This window comes from Sus scrofa, chromosome 7 (genome assembly GCF_054392235.1).
Source record: "Sus scrofa isolate SSC_HxYL_T2T_F1_AM1 chromosome 7, Sscrofa_HxYL_maternal_Yorkshire_Landrace_v2.0, whole genome shotgun sequence".
Taxonomy (NCBI): Eukaryota; Metazoa; Chordata; class Mammalia; order Artiodactyla; family Suidae; genus Sus; species Sus scrofa.
Window position 1 is genome coordinate 135,460,902 of NC_139389.1, and position 17,005 is coordinate 135,477,906.

At 47.3% G+C, this 17,005-nt stretch overlaps 1 protein-coding gene across 9 annotated transcripts in view; it reads right to left on the reverse strand.

Annotated features, from left to right (window-relative positions):
- The window catches only part of PPP1R13B (protein phosphatase 1 regulatory subunit 13B), a 95,233-nt gene extending 81,736 nt beyond the window's left edge, over positions 1 to 13,497 (reverse strand). For 3 of the 9 annotated variants that reach the window (XM_021081531.2, XM_021081530.2, XM_084970274.1), the window contains exon 1: positions 11,951 to 12,200. In XM_021081531.2, the coding sequence (XP_020937190.1) occupies positions 11,951 to 11,959 (9 nt within the window). In that variant the 5' untranslated portion in view covers positions 11,960 to 12,200. Of the gene's footprint in view, positions 1 to 6,061; positions 6,196 to 6,374; positions 6,572 to 11,795; positions 11,871 to 11,950; positions 12,201 to 13,156 lie in introns of those variants that run through there. The other 6 variants (XM_084970277.1, XM_084970271.1, XM_084970275.1 and 3 more) reach the window with 5 other exon arrangements.
- Positions 13,498 to 17,005: the final 3,508 nt, after the last annotated feature.

Below are 17,005 nucleotides of genomic sequence, written 5' to 3' on the forward strand. Positions count from 1 at the left end.
CTTCACTTGTTTCCTTTCGTTTTTTTTCTGGCTACCAGAAAATTTTAAATTGCATTTGTGGCTCACACTACGTTTCTACTGGACAGAGCTCATCTAAAATGCGTCCGGAGGCTGCCTAGGCTCCGACACCGTACACTCTTCCTTCCATTACTCAGTCACCACGAGGACCTTCAACCACCCTGTGCACAGCCTGCCACTTGTCACCGTGACGGCTTTGCTGCTGAATGAGGCCAGGATGCCCACCCTCAGACGGCAGCCCACAACCTCAGGCTGTGCTTTAAGCTGTGACCTTCTATGGGTTCCAGCAGCTACCCCACTCTGTCAACCTCAGGTGCAACATCTGAAGACTTAGAAACCAGGTAAGTTAGAACTATGCAGCATGTAAGAATCATGGTTAAGTGAGAGCTGAGGAGGGTCTCCTCCAAGTTGGTTTCAATACATGAGTCCCTGACAACTATTCTGACTGCTCAGAAACCCTTTTCTGCCTCAACTGTACCCGCAGACTCTTTCCATTGATTCTAGACACTTAATACCAACTTTACCTTAAATCAGAGCACTTTACAACTATGCTTAAAACCCTACAAGAGGAGTTCCCACTGTGGCGCAGAAGGTTGAGGATCTGGCATTGTCTCTGAGGTGGTTACGATTTGATCCCTGGCCAGGAACTTCCACATGCCACGGAAGTTCCATTTTCAGTTCGAGAAAAAGAAGTTCTGAAGACAGATGGTATGATGGCTACTGAACAACGTAAAAACACTTAATGCCACAGAACTGTACACTTCAAAATGGTTAAAATTATAAATTTTATTCTGTATACTTCACCACAATTTAAAAAAAACCCTTCAACAGTTTCATATCTTTCTCAGGATCAGGTTGAAACTCTTAAGCAGGTCATCCATGGCCCTCGGAGTCTGACCTCCACCCACCTCTCCAGCTTCCTTGCTTCATCCGGCCTTAGGCTTCACGCAATTTCCCTCAACACAACACACCGATGCAGATCTCAACGCCCTGCAAACATTACGGCCGATTCCTAAAACCCCCGCCCTGTCACCTCTATCCCTTCTTCCTCATCCTTCTGAATGCCACTCAAACGTCACTCCTCTGTGAAAACTGCACTGACACCCCAAGGTTGAGAAGACTCCTCTCATCACTGTGTCCGACTGCAGCCTGTACTCTGCCACTCTTACAATCTCTGTCTTTCCAAATGGCACTTTTTGTTTATATGACTGATCCTCCCCTGTGAGCTCAGTGAGTGCAGGGCCTGTGCCAGCCCTGGCACAGACCCAGCATATAAGGGATGTGCCCTAAATGCCTGTTGAGGCCATTCAGTAGGTGAGTACTGGCTCAATGCCCACCAGGGACAAGCAGTGCCCTAAACACTGGGGACGCTGCAGTGGGAACAGAAAAGGAAGCCCTGCTTTTACAAAGCCTCCACACATAACTGCCAAGTGGACAGAGCACTATAAGGAGAACTGAAACAGTCAGGGAGGGGCATTTCACACAGGGTGGCCCGGAAGGTGCCAACTAGGTAAAGACTAGAAAGAAGCAGGTGAGCAGAAAGCAGTGAGTGAAGTGAATCTGAGCTTGTTCTGAGCTGTGGTCTGTATAACAGAGGGCACTGAACAGAGGCGGCCAACTTTAATTTCTACGAAACGCAAACTGCTGTTCCCTTTCTGTCCCATCGACTTGATAGGTTTTGCATTACCACCTGGTTCTCTCAGTACAAAGAATATAAGCAACCTACCTTGGTGGGATAAAGTGCACTTAAGATACTTTTCCAGGAGTTCCCATGGTGGCTCAGCACTTAAAGGAACCCAACTAGCATCCATGAGGATGCGGGTTGGATCCCTGGCCTCACTCAGTGGGTTAAGGATCCATGTTGCTGTGAGCTGCAGTGTAAGTCGCAGAGGAGGCTCGGATCTGGCATTGCTGTGGCTGTGGTGTAGGCTGGCAGCTACAGCTCCAACTGGACCTCCATTTGCCAAGGGTGAAGCCCCCCCCCCCCAAAAAAAAGATGCTCTTCCAATTGAATCCTCTCTGCCACGAGGCCTTAAGGTTGCTAGAGAACACTTCAATGAGGAGCAGGTATTACTGAGTGCCTATTCAATACATTAACAGAATGCAGGGAGCACCTGACAGTCCTCACAACTACCTTTTGAAATTTACTGTTGCTAAAAGGAATGGGTGTGTACATATATGACCGGGTCACTTTGCTGAACAGCAGAAACTGGCACACCATTGTAAATCAACTATACTTTTTTCTTTCGTTTTTTAGGGCCACTCCGGGGCTAAGGGTCAAATCAGAGCTACAACTGCCAACCTATGCAACAGCCACAGCAACACCGGATCTGAGCCGCATCTGAGACCTACACCGCAGCTTGCAGCAACACCACATCCTTAAGCTATCAAGTGAGGCCAGAAAGTGAATCCACATCCTCGCTGACACTATGTTGGGTTCTTAACCTGCTGAGCCATAAGAGGAACTCCTAAATCCACTACACTTTATTTTAAAAAATAAATACACTGTTATTAAGCCCCCTTTGAAGAGGAAAACAAGGCACAAAGAGGTTAAACAACTTCTCCAAGGTCACAGAGCTGGTGAGTGGCAAAGCTAGAATTTGAAATCTGACATCCTTAGCTCCAGGGTCCGAACTGATAACTATTATGCTATATTGTTCTACATCTGTATTTTCTACCGTAAAATACTCTTTGTTTCTACTGTTGTTTTATTTTCCTGTTAATCCTAATACCGTCAAATTTTACTTCATCTTTCTCACATTTTGACAAAATCTCACTTCTCATTTCTATCACAAAAATCTCTTATTTTGATCATTTGTGAGTTTAATTATTATTTACTGATATTATTTTCAAGACTTCCATTAGAAAGAAATATAAGTGTGCAACAGAGCAAAAAGCAGAAAACTACTAATGCAGAGACACAGATTACACTGCCCTAAAAAGTGTGCATATAAACTCTTCCAGGGAAGTTCCCTTGGGGCACAGCAAGTTAAGGATTCAGTGTTGCCACAACTGTGGCATAGGTCTGATCCCTGGCCCAGGGGCTTCCACACACCCTGGGCATGGCCAAAAAAAAAAAAAAAAAAAAAAATTTTTTAATGGAGTTCTCTGGTGGCTCAGTTGGTTAAGGATCCAGCATTGTCACTGCTATGGCTCAGGCAACTGCTGTGCCGCACGTTAACTCTCTGGCCCAGGAACTTTCTGCATGCTATAGGTACAGCTCAAAACAAAACAAAACAAAACTCTGCCAGGTGCTGAGAGCACAAAGATGGAGGAGGCCCAAGCCAGCCACTGTCCCATGAAGTTGGATCTAGTGGGGGCTCAGGGTGGGACTGATCAGGCAAAATGACAAGTAGAAGGGATGACAGACATGTGTGGCATGTCACAAATGCCCAGGCAATGATCTAGAACACCAAAAACACAGCATTAAAATTTTCTTAGGGAGTTCCCGTCGTGGCGCAGTGGTTAATGAATCCGACTAGGAACCATGAGGTTGCGGGTTCGGTCCCTGCCCTTGCTCAGTGGGTTAAGGATCCGGCGTTGCCGTGAGCTGTGGTGTAGGTTGCAGACGCGGCTCGGATCCCGCGTTGCTGTGGCTCTGGCGTAGGCCGGTGGCTACAGCTCCGATTCAACCCCTAGCCTGGGAACCTCCATATGCCGCGGGAGCGGCCCAAGAAATAGCAACAACAACAACAAAAATAAATAAATAAATAAAATAAAATAAAACTTAAAAAAAAAAAGTTAAAAAATTTTTTTTTAATTTATTTATTTATTGGTTCCCCTAAGGTACCTTATTTTTATTAGAACAGAGTTGTAAATTTCTGCTGTACAGCATAGTGACCCAGTCTTACATATACATACATTCCTTTTCTCATACTATCTTCCATCATGTTCTATTCCAAGAGGTTGGATATAGCTCCCTGTGCTGTACAGTAGGACCTCATTGCTTAAATGTATTTACTTAAGATTTAAAAGTAACAGATACAGCAGGTGTCTCAAGCTCAACACAGCCAAAAGAACCTCCTTCATCCCCTTACAGCTCTTTAAAGCTGTTCCTTCTCAGGCGTTCTCTATCTTAATTACAGGAAAGGGAAGGCCGGCTGTGGGAGCCACCAGTGTCTTACCCTCAGCTCCAGCCGCTGTGCTTCCTCCCTCTCTTTCAATCACACACACATGTCAGCGCACAGTCACATATACACACATGCACACTGGCACACCCTCTCATCCCACCTATTTGATCTCCTATTGACTGGATCTCTCCTTTTACCTTCAGGTCAAGTCTGACCTACAGCAACTGGTCTACTTCCTGTTTCTTTTTAATTTTCCTTACTCCACGGTCCACGCCCGTACCATCCCTCCTCCAAATTCTCCCTCTACCATGCAAAGCTGACTGCATCACTCCACTTCTAAAAAACATTTGGTGGTTTCTGATCACCACAGGGTCAAGAGCAAAGCCCATCAGAGGACACACACCTCTTCACAATGGGGTCCAACACTACTTTCCACATCATACGTTCTTCCATTCAGCAAGTGGTCACTGAACACCAACTATGTGGCCAGTCTCTGGAATAGGTACTAGTGGTAAATGGCAAATAAAGAGACACAGCTCCTGGAGTTCCTGTCACGGCTAAGCAGTTAACAAACCTGACTAGCATCCATGAGGACACGGGTTTGATTCCTGGCCTTGCTCGGCAGGTTAAGGATCTGGTGTTGCCGTTAGCTGTGGTGAAGGTTGCAGACACGGCTCGGATCCCACATTGCTGTGGCTGTGGTGTAGGCCAGCAGCTGTGGCTCCAGATTCGACCCCTAGCCTGGGAACCTCCCTATGCTGCAGGTGCAGCCCTAAAAAGACAAAAAAAAAAAAAAAAAAGAGAGAGAGACAGCTCCTGCCATCATGAAAATGACAGCCTAGGACAAGAAAGACATTAATTAGTCACACATTTAAGACTACAACTACAACAAGCACTGCAAAGGTAGATCAGGCAAAATGTTCTGAAATTAAATAGTGGCAACAGTTCTACAATCTTGTAAATACACTTAAAACCACTAAATTGTACACATTAAAAGGTGAATTTTATGGTCCATGAGAATTATATCTTTTCAAAAAAGGCACCCCAGGAGTTCTTTTGCAAAGCAATGGGTTAAGGATGTGGCATTGTCACTGCAGTGGTTTTGGTCACTGCTGTGGCAAGGGTTTGGTCTGGGAACTTCCACATGCCTTAGGCATGGCCAATAAATAAACAAATAAATAAACAAAGGCACACCAGGTTGAATGCCTCTACTGGTGTATTTGGCCAAGACAAAAATGGAAAGCTTTCCAGAGGAAATGAAAGTCATTACATACAACTAACATATACTGAGCATCTACCATACAAGAAGCATCCTTCACTGTAATAATCCATCTGATCCTAACAGTATAAAGTACCCTATAAAGTATAGGGTTTATCCTAACCCTATAAAGTAACTATGATTATCCTCAGTTTAAATACAAAGAACTGGAGTTCCCGTCGTGGCGCAGTGGTTAACAAATCCAACTAGGAAGCATGAGGTTGCGGGCTCGATCCCTGGCCTTGCTCAGCGGGTTAAGGATCCGGCGTTGCTGTGAGCTGCGGTGCAGGTCACAGACGCGGCTCGGATCTGGCATTGCTGTGGCTTCGGTGTCGGCTGGCAGCTACAGCTCCAATTAGACCCCTAGCCTGGGAACCTCCATATGCCATGGGAGCAGCCCTAGAAAAAGGCAAAAAGAGAAAATAAAAACAAAAACAAAAAAACCCCAAAGAACTGAGGAGCCCAGTAACTTTACCCATGGTCAGAGAACCAGTAAATGGTGATGCCAGAATCCACACTTAAGCCAGATGACACCAGGGCCCACACTCTTACCTGCTATAGAAAAGTCACCTGGGCAATGCCTGCTATTCAAAACTACTTATGATAAAATAAGTGACCCATTGTAGTTCACGTCTTCCAACAGAAATTTCCCCCTATGTACTCTGTCTTAACAGTAACCTATAAGGCCCTGCAAGATCCTAACCCATCCACTCACCACCATCACCTTCCCGACTTCATCTCCTCCACTCTGTCCCTCTCATATTCGGCTCCAGCCACACAGGCCTCCTCTTAAGATTTCTCCAATATGCTGGGCATGCTCCTACCACAGGACCTTTGCATTTGCTTAAGCTGTGACAATTACAATAACAACGTATGTTATAAACGATTCCGTCAAAATTTCAGTTAACATTTTCTCTAGACACACTAACGATACTAATAATACCACTAGCAGGATTCTGTTCTGAACGGTACACTAATATTTCAAATGTCATTTACTAATCCTAATCAAAACTACCTCATTTTCCCACCTTTTATTGTTCTGTATGATGTCACCGTGCAAGATTTTTATTTTACAAAATCTAGTAATGGCAGTTTTTGTTACTAATTAGTATGAACAACAGTCATACGGCTATCTCTACAGTGAAATAAAACAAACTAGCTGAGAGAGTGTCACAATAGAACCTGACTGCCACCATTCCTCTGTTCTGCCCTAGAACCACAGTTTGTGGAATAACTATGGCAACAGCACTTCAAGGCATCAAAATTCCACTGAACTTTTGCTGAGAAACTACTGCCCATCTGTGCAAAGACACAAAGATGCATGTTGACAACCAGTTACATAACTTCAATATAATAACCCGCTGATATTTTGAGTTCCTATCATGTTAAAAATCTTAATTCTTTTTTTTTTTTTTAGCTATTTCTTGGGCCGCTCCCGCGGCATATGGAGGTTCCCAGGCTAGGGGTCGAATCGGAGCTGTAGCCACCGGCCTACGCCAGAGCCACAGCAACGCGGAATTCGAGCCGCGTCTGCAACCTACACTACAGCTCACAGCAACGCAACACCGGATCGTTAACCCACTGAGCAAGGGCAGGGGCCGAACCCGCAACCGCATGGCTCCCAGTCGGATTTGTTAACCACTGCGCCACAACGGGAACTCCTTAAAAATCTTAAGTAATTCTTAGGCCTTATATACTGGCACAGACTTTTCAAAGTAGAATGCTGAGAAAAGAAAGATACATTTAAAACAGAGCTGTACCCAAACTCAAGATGGTAAAACCATCACTTTTTATCAAAAAGATTCACCATGAAAGTCTTTCAAATATTAAGCTCCATTTGAGGTAATGAACATCAGAGGAAAATACTTAGCTCCATTCAACTTACTAGCACTTGCAGCAAAATGCCTTGACTATAGCAAACTCCTGTAAGCAACCGGCACAAAGGCTAGGAATAAAAGCTCTTGAGTCAGTTTGTTTTCAAACCTTGTTTTACTACTTATGAGCTAGGGAACCTTAGCCAAGTTTCTTTACCTCTTGAGCCTCCGTTCTTCATAAAAACAGAGACACCACCACCAAACCTATGACACAGTGCTTCAGCAGATAACGACAAATACCATTCACTGAGTGCTCACTGTTACTAAATTGAATTGTAGGAAGTTAAATAACTGCAAAACTTTATTGCTGTGTTTAACACTGCAGCCTTTAGAAGAATTATCGCTACAGTCTATTTTTTAAGTTCAATTAAATTGTAATGATAAAAGCTTTTATATACACATCTTTCTATGACTGAAGCTTTGCTTTTCCTTTTGTAAATTTTTAGGCACTCTAAAGGCTAGAAACAGCTTTATTATGTCAAGTGGTAATATGTTTGTAATTTTTGTCTTCAAGAAACCAGAATTTTTTTCTTTTCTTTTCAGGGCTGCACCTGCTGCATATGAAAGTTCCCAAGCTAGGGGTTGAATCAGAGCTGCAGCTGCCGGCCTATATCACAGCCACATCAACGCCAGATCCGAGCTGCATCTGAGACCTACACCACAGCTTGCGGCAAAGCCAGATCCTTAACTCACTGAGTGAGGTCAGCAAAAGAACTCACATGAGGCTATGTCGGTTTCTTAATCTGCTGAGCCACAATAGCAACCCCAAGAAACCAGAATTTTTAAAAAATCTTTTCCAGTCTTCCATGTTTAGTTTACTGAGTTACAGTGTAAATTCAAGCCTATCAAATGACTTATTTATTAACAGTAATAGTAAACATCTCCCAAGCTCCTTCTATCAGCTCCAACACACAATGACACCTGGGCCGTGAAGGATTTTATTAAAAGGACGCCAAACCAAGTGTCAGGTTGTCTCAACTTTCGATGCAGCCAATGTAAGTATTACTGACCCTCATGAGAGTACCTGCTGTACATCAACTACCAGACCAACCACACACATTTGGAAATCACCAGCACCAACTCATATTACAGACGAGAAACTGAGGCCCAAAGAAATTAGGTCCAAAGGTCACACAGTTACTCACAAGCAGGTGCTAAAACCTAAGCCTCTCTACTTCCAGTCTGTCTGTGTCAAGTACATGACAGCTGATGGTTTAAAAAAGAGAAAGACCTCTTCCAGAGCCTGAAAATGTTTTCTACATCATTGGGAAGAAGGAGAATACCTGAAATAAGTGAATGTTTGTTTAATGAGAGCTAAATATTAAGCACAAACTAAGGTAACCCACAGCCTACAGTGACTATGCTGAAAGGGCTCCTAGGACAGAGACAAGTGGAATCAACCAGTCACACTACGTGGTGTCTACTGGAGGTAAGGAGTCCCACTGCTGACATTACCAAAACACTACCGCCAGAGTGCCTTTCTAATGAATAAAACACACTTCAGAGCCACAGAACTTCCTTTATTCAAGTCAACAGTCCTTTGGAAGAGAAAACAGTATCCTTAGCATCACTCCCCAGATACATTTCACCTGCCCACAAAAAGTCTTACAGCTGCAAAATGTTCGTTCTCTGTCAAGAAGAATGACGCTAATGATCACCGCAGTTTTCAGCCTTTTCATGCTTCAAATGAGGCTATTTTTATTAAATTCTTATTTCTATCAACGTTGTTTAAGTATAGCCTAAATGATTTCAGGTGTAGACCTTAGGAACCAGCCAACCCATAATCTTTTAAGTGTAGCCCTTTTTTTCCCCTTGGGAAAACATTTTTTAAATGTTATCCATTGACAAAAAGGTGAATGAGGTCAGATACTAGAATGTGATGATATTTTAAGAAGGGAAAATTCCAAAATATAACTTTGTTTAAAAAAGTAGACAGTCACGAAACTCTGTGTAACAGGCAAATTACTCCTACAAAGACATTATTGTGTCAGATGAGAATATGACCAGATACTTATTTCCAACAGCTGAGAGACTGCGTGCTGCAGCAACCCATCTGATTAAACCTTATTACAGATACTACACACTAATTGCCAACTCTCAAATAAGTAAAAAAGAATATACTCTAAACCTGAGTTGTTCAATATAGTACCATTGACTACACATGGCTACTGAGCACTTGAAATGTCCTAGTCTGAACTGAGGTGTGCTAGATATAAAACTTCGCTGGATTTCAATGACTTAGTATCAAAAAAGAAGAGTAAAATATCACATACAGTAAATTTTTCACACTGATTGCATGTTACAATGATAATATTTTTGATAGACTGAGTAAATAAAAGGTACTACTAAAAATAATACCACCTTTTTTATGTAATCACTAGAAAATTTTAAATCTCATTTAAGTGGTATTTCAATACATTCCTATTGGATAGTGCTACTCTATACAAACTGCAAAATATGATCTAATCTTCCTTTGATGATTCATGATGCTGACAAATACCAGCTATATAATAAAGTAAGAAAAATCTTATTTATATCTTGGATACATAGTTCAAGATAGTATCAAGTAAGAGTGGCATGCTCTTAAAACTTATATTAAATTTACAACCAATCCCAGCAAAGTTTATAGAGGAAGAACTCAATCCTAAAAGTAGATTTTTTAGGGAACAAGAAGGAAATACAAAAGACCACAAAAGAGGGACTAAGAGAAACAGCACCTGTGTCTAGAAGCCATTTTCAAACAAAAGCAGTGTGTTTTAAACAGTTAATAGGCCTGTTTTTTAAAACAGTATTTGATTATTTTGAGTATCATGAAGAAATGTCCCGATGTCAGCAGGGCAAACTTCTTAAAAAGGAAACCTGGTAAGCAAGAGACTAGAAATTCTAACTATGTGGAGTATAGAGGTTAAATATCTGAATGTACCGCATGGCACATGTAAGCCAAATTTCTTAACAGAGCATTTGTAATTAAACATTACACAAAGATGACACTAACCACCATCTTACGGATCACCTTCAACATTACTACAGCATGATACATAATCAACTATTACAGGATTTAGCTAGAAGTGCTTTCAAAATTCCAAAACACTATAATGTCTTTTCCAAATCTAGCCAGTGAGAACTAGGGAGGGAACTGCTTCCAAACGCCTTATCTTGCAGAGGTTAAAATTAGAAATCAACAATTCAGAGCCATATTAACCATAATAAATACTTGCGTGGCATTCTGTCTGACAAACACTTTCAGACACATCATCCTCTCTGATCCTCAGAACAGCCCTCAGATATTGGCATGTTTTTAGAGGTAACTCCAGGTTCAGAGAGAGACCTTGACTTGTTCAAGGTCACATTGCTAAAAAGTAGCAGAACCAGTACTTGACTCTGGATCTTCTGATGCTCATCCAGTTCTCCTTCCATTACCAGGCAAGCATTCATTTAAAATCAAACGTTTAGAAACCCAACAAGCTCTCATGCCAAAGAAGGATCTAAGGATCAACTAGGTCAAACCTTAAGACTCTGCAAACACGATGTGCTGGAATCAGTTCAAAAAGGGGAGAAGAGATTATCAAGAGACAGGAAACGACTTGAAAGATCAGGAAAAGAAATTTCTAATCTAAATGTCCTTGGGTGCAGCACAGCAGAACAACAGTGTTCAAGTAGACAATTTAGAGAAACAGTACTTTCCTTACGAAACGTGATTTTTAATGTAGAAACTGTACGTGAAAAGAACGATTTTGCTGTTACTTCATTAGAAACGTGTGCGAGAATTTTACTTAACATGTAAGGCTCTCAGAAAACCAATACATCCAAGTGGGTACCACCCGTCCATTTTTTCCATAAATCATGACATTCACTTCACAAAAGGCCAGATTAGAAAAACTGCAATTCAGCACCCACTGCCATTTAGTTTTCAGGGAAGGGGAAAGGGACGACGGCAGGAGAATGGCCAATGCAACGGCCACGGGCTTCTTTCCGGAACGCACCGAGGGCAGGACAAAGGCGGCACCGCCGCAAATGCACCCGGCTCAACCTTCAGAACACCGCGCGGGCCGGGGAGAGCCGCGGGCGCACACCTCGCAGGCTCGGGAAAAGGGCACTCCTAAGATGGCTCTCCAAACCCGCGCCCTGAGTGAATGCTCCAAAGCAACGGGATCCCTGCACCAGGAAGGGACCGGGAGAGGGGCGGTTTCCAGCGTGGGAACGCCACGCGGGGGTGCCCACGCCGCCGACTCCCGACACCACGGCAGCAGACTGCAGGCGGGGTCACCGGCGCCGCGAGACGCGGACGCCGGCCAGCGCCGGACGGCACCCCCGCCTCCCCACCCGGCCGCCCGCCGGAGAAAACGGACGGAAAGCTGACTGGCTCCGATTTCCCCTCCCGCTTCCCCTCCCGGCAGCCGCAGCCGGAGGCTCGGCAGGAAGGGCCGCGCCGCGAACGAGGGGGCGCCGGCCCGGGGATCCCCGCCCGGACCCCGCCCCCGGGCGCCCGACCCCGCCGGCCGCCGCCCCCGACGCCGGACCCCGGACCCCGGCCCGGCCCGCCCGGCCCGCGCTGACAGCCGGCGCCGCCCCCACCTGCCCGCCCGGGGGGCGCCGGGGCCGGGCGCGCCCGCCAGGCCACTTCCTTCCCCGCCCGCCCGGGCTCGCGCGGGCCCCGGGGGCAGGGAGCCGCGGGAGGAAGGAGGCTTGGCCGGCCGCCCGCGGAGGAAGCCGCCGCCGCCCGCACCCACCGGCATCATCGCGGCGCGGGTCCGTGGCGCCCTCAGCCGCCTGACAGGACGCTCGGCGCCGCGCCGCGCCCGCCGCTCCGGCCGCTCTCACAGGCCGCGCGCCCGCCGCCGCGCTCTCGGGCCCTCAGCGGCTAGGCGGCGGCTGCGGCGGGCTGCGGAGCCCGGCCAGCCCTGTCGCGGCCGCCGGCGCGCTGCGTCGCTGTCCCGGGACCGGTCGTCGCCGCCGCCGCCGCCTCCGCCGGACCGCCTCCCGCCGCCAGCCCGCGGACTCTCCTCTCAGCCCCCGCAGGCCCCGCCCCCGGCGCGTCGCCCCACTCGGGGCCAGCCGCCCCCTCCGATTGGCCCGGCTGGACTCGGGGCGGGCCTGGGGGCGGGGCCCCCCAGCCCCGCCCTCCCAACCTCGCTCCCGGCGGCGGCCAGGTACGAGCGCGCCCTAGCGCGTCCGCGCTCCCGCGGGCGAGCGGGGGAGGGGCGGCCGCGCTGCGGAAGCCGGGCCGCTGCCCCGCCCCGCGTGACGGCCTGTGGGCTCCAGGCCGCACGGGGCCGAGATTCGGGACTCTGGAACACCTTGGGCATGGGAAAACGGAGGCGTAAAGAGGGAAGGACCCGGCCCGGGCACCAAAGCGAGTCACTGCACGGCCGAGACTCGAACCCCTAGTTCGGGCAGGCCGGCGGGGGCGGGGCGCATCCCGCGGCGACGGCGCGCGCTCGCTTCTGACCGCGTCCTGACCCCTGGCGCCCGGTGGGGCTGCAGGCTAGAGGCTGGATCGGAAGGGCGTGGGTGCGCCCCAAACCATGCATGTGACCCAGCTCCGCATTGCTCAGGATGAACCCACGAACCGGCCTGGCACCTGTTCCTCTCCACCACCACCTCTCCGCGGTGCCCTTTCCCCACGGCCAGCCGAGCTTCCCCGGCACATAACCGCCCTTCAGACCTGGCCCTTCGCACAGGCGATCCCTTCCCTGGCCTAGCATTCCTTGCGCACCAGTGCCAGCATCCTCTGATGCCCAAACGTCCCCAGGCAGCATCCCGTCCTCATCTCTAGGATCTGGGTCTCTCCTTACAGCCCTGTCTCCTGTGACTCCATCCCCTCTGATCTGAGTGTCGGAGGCCAGGGCAGGGCCATTCATCGGTCCTGAGCCCAGCGCTGGGGCCGAGCCGATCTTCACTAAAGGCCTCCCAATGGACAGACATCCTTTCTGTACCCGCCACGCTGTGCCGTTCACTTGAACGCTGACAGAGATGAGACGGTGACCGACGTATTCCTCAGGCGGCATTTAAACTTCCTCGAGTATCTGGAGCGTAGGGGTCTATTTATGGCCCCACACACCACCTTGGGAATGGCCCAGCTCTTCTGAGGGGCTTGAGGCTGCGGGGAGGGGCCGGGGGACCACAGAGAGGAGGCTAGAGAGCAACCACCTGAAGCCAAAGGAGTTAGTGGCTGAGAGTGCAGACTTTCCAGTTAGACAGACACTTCCTCTGCCACACCCTGGCAATTTGATCTTAGAGAAGCTACATCTTCTCTCTGTATCTCAATTTGCGCATCTCTATAATGGGAGATTACAGAAGTAATAACACCTGCCTCACGGGATTTGGGAAGATTCAGACATGGTGTATGAAGATCTCCTAGCACAGTTTGTGGCCCGTGGGAGCTGCTCCGTAAATAGTAATTTTCTCTAATTTTGCTATCATTAGCAAGCGGGCTGAGTAGAAAAATGTATCACAGGTAATCCCCTGAGAGATTACCCAGGGATTTAAAAATTTATACACACTGGGCATCCTTGGCTAATGACACATCTCATGGGAGCAGGGTTTGGAGAGAACAGGAAGCGCGAGGAAATGGAAGATCCTAGCTTAGAAGTCAGAGACCTGGGTTCTAATTCCAGCTCTGCTTCTGACTCCTGTGTCGCCCTAAGCACCTTGCATCTCTTCTGTGGGTCCTGGTTTCCACATCTCTAACCAGGGAGGGGTTAGCTTCCACGATCTCTCAGGGCTTTTCAGCTCTGACACACTACATTCATGAGCCGGGAGGTAGGGGTAGGTACGGGCCCACCGAGCCAGACGAGGGGTGCGCTTTTCCAGGGCTCTGCAGAGAAGTACCATCTGATAGGTGGTCAAAATGAGTGCCCTCTCCTGAGAAGGGGCGTCTTGGCCACTGGGGTCCCACCCTTGCCTGCAAGACCTGGAGGCACAGACAGTGGCAGCTGCCCTGCCCTCACCCCAAGTTACCCTCCATCCTCCAGGCTGGCATCCATCTGAAGCCAGGCTGGTTGGTGGCCCTCCACAGAGGCTCACTGGTCCTCCTCCTCCTCACCATCCTGCTACCACCTCCAAGCACAGGCGCCAGCACCTGGTATCCAGACCAAGGGTGTGCACAATTGGCCAGTCTGCTGTAACCTCCACCACACCCTAACCATCCCACACATGGACCTAATTAGGTCACACATAAACCCTCCCACCGTGCGAGGCCCTCTGTGTCTCCAAATCACCCAGATTAAAGTTCCCAAGAGGCCCTTCAGGAATCACTATTGATGGGATATGGTTTTTAGGGTTATTTAAGGTGGTCTAAGAAGATGTTTAGGCAGTACAGAGACGCACATGACCAAAACGGTTCAGAGAGAGAGAGACAGAAGGAGAGAGGGAGGAACAGCTCAAGCATATTCAGGAAATTCTTGATAATTGTTGAAGGTGGGTGATGTGTTCGTGAGATATTGCCCTTTTCTCTCTACTTTGGCTGTTTGAAAGTTTACATTAAGAATGATCCAAGGAGTTCCCCTCATGGCTCAGCGGAAGTGAATCTGACTAGCATCCATGAGGTCACAGGTTTGATTCCTGGCTTTTCTCAGTGGGTTAAGGATCTGGCGTTGCCTTGACCTGTGGTGTAGGTCACAGACGCATCTCGAATGTAGTGTTGCTGTGTTTGTGGCATTGGCTTTTGCAGCTACAGCTGATTCGACCCCTAGCCTGGAAACCATATGCCGTGGGTGCGGCCCCAAAAAGTGGAAAAAAGAGTGATTATTCTAAAGTAAGTAAAAAGCCCATTTGGGGAGAGAATCAATATGGAATCATATTTACCTAAAGGAATTCTCGAAGAACCAAGGACACGAGTAAAGTAATGACTGTAGGTGGGAATAGGAACTGGTGGATTGGGAACAAAAGTCAGAGTGAGAAGTCTCACTACTACTTTTGAAAAATAAAGCTTGGAGTTCCCGTTGTTGCTCAGTGGTTAACGAATCCGACTAGGAACCATGAGGTTGCGGGTTCGATCCCTGGCCTCGTTCAGTGGGTTAAGGATCCAGTGTTGCCTTGAGCTGTGGTCTAGGTCGCAGACACGGCTCGGATCCTGTGTTGCTGTGGCTGTAGTGTGGGCCAGCGGCTGCAGCTCTGATTAGACCCCTAGCCTGGGAACCTCCATATGCCTCAGGAGCGGCCCAAGAAATGGCAAAAAGACATAAAAAGAAAAAAAAAAAAAAAAAGAAAGAAAGAAAAAAAGAGAAAAAGAAAGCTTTATCATATGGAAGTTCCCTGGCCAGGGATCGAATATGAGCCTCAGCTGTGACCTATACCAAAGCAGTGGCAATGCCAGATCCTTAACTTGCTGTGCCAGGCTGGGGATAGAACCCGTGCTTCAGGAGTAAACTGAGCCACTGCAGAGATGCCAGATCCTTACCAGCTGCACCACAGTGGGAACTCCCTAGAGGAGTTTTAGATTTACAGAAAAATTGCAAATACAGAGTTCCCATATTCCTCTCCCAGCCCCCACCCAGTTTCTATTATTAACCTCTTATATTAGTGTAGTATGTTCATTAAAACCAATGAACCAGGAGTTTCCACTATGGTGCAGTGGGTTAAAGATCCAGTGTTGTCTCTGCAGCGTCATGAGTTTGATTCCTGGCCAAGAGCAGTGGGTTGAGGATCTGGCATTGCCGAAGCCATACACAGGTCAAAGTTGCAGTTCAGATTCAATCCCTGGTCCAGGAACTTGCATATGCTGTCGGTGCAACCCCCCCCCCCCCAAAAAAAAAACCAATTGGGTTGTGATGACCATTGCACAACTATAAATGTACTAACATTCATTCAGTTAAAACAAAACAAAACTGGAGTTCCCTTCGTGGCTCAGTGGTTAACGAATCCGACTAGGAACCATGAGGTTGCGAGTTCGATCCCTGGCTTTGCTGAGTGGGTTAAGGATCTGGCGTTGCTGTGAGCTGTGGTGTAGGTTGCAGATGCGGCTTGGATCTGGAATTGCTGTGGCTGTGGTGTAGGCTGGCAGCTGCAGCTCCAGTTGGACCCCTAGCCTGGGAATTTCCATATGCTGCGGGTGTGGCCCTCAAAAGACAAAAAACAAAAACACACACGAATATCAATACTTTTTTAAAGATTTAAATTTTTCCACGGTAGTTGATTTACAGTGTTCTGTCAATTTCTCCTGTAGAGCGAAGTGACCCAGTCATACATATATATATTCTTTTTCTCACATTACCCTCCATCCTGCTCCATCACGAGTGACTAGATATAGTTCCCTGTGCTATACAGCAGGATCTCATTGCTTATCCATTCCAAATGCAATAGTTAGCATCTACTAACCCCAAACTTCCAGTCCATCCCTATCCCACCCTTAATAAATTTTTTTTATCATCAGAGATAACTTTTTTTTGTCTTTTTTTTTTTTTTTTTTTTTTTTTTTTGCTTTTTAGGGCCACACTCAGGGCATATGGAGGTTCCCAGACTAGGGATCTAATCAGAGCTGTAGCCACCAGCCTACACCACAGCTCATGGCAATGCCAGATCCTTAACCGGCTGAGCCAGGACAGGAATCGAACCCGAAACCTCATGGTTCCTAGTCGGATTCGTTAACCACTGAGCCACGAAGGGAACTCCCCAGATAACTTCATTTTTAAAAAATGTATTTTATTTGGGTATAGTTGATTTACAATATTGTGTTAATTTCTGCTGTATAGCAGTGATTCGGTTATACATATAAATACACACACAAATACACATTCTTTTTCGTATGCTGTTCCGTTATGGTTTCTCACAGAATATTAAATATT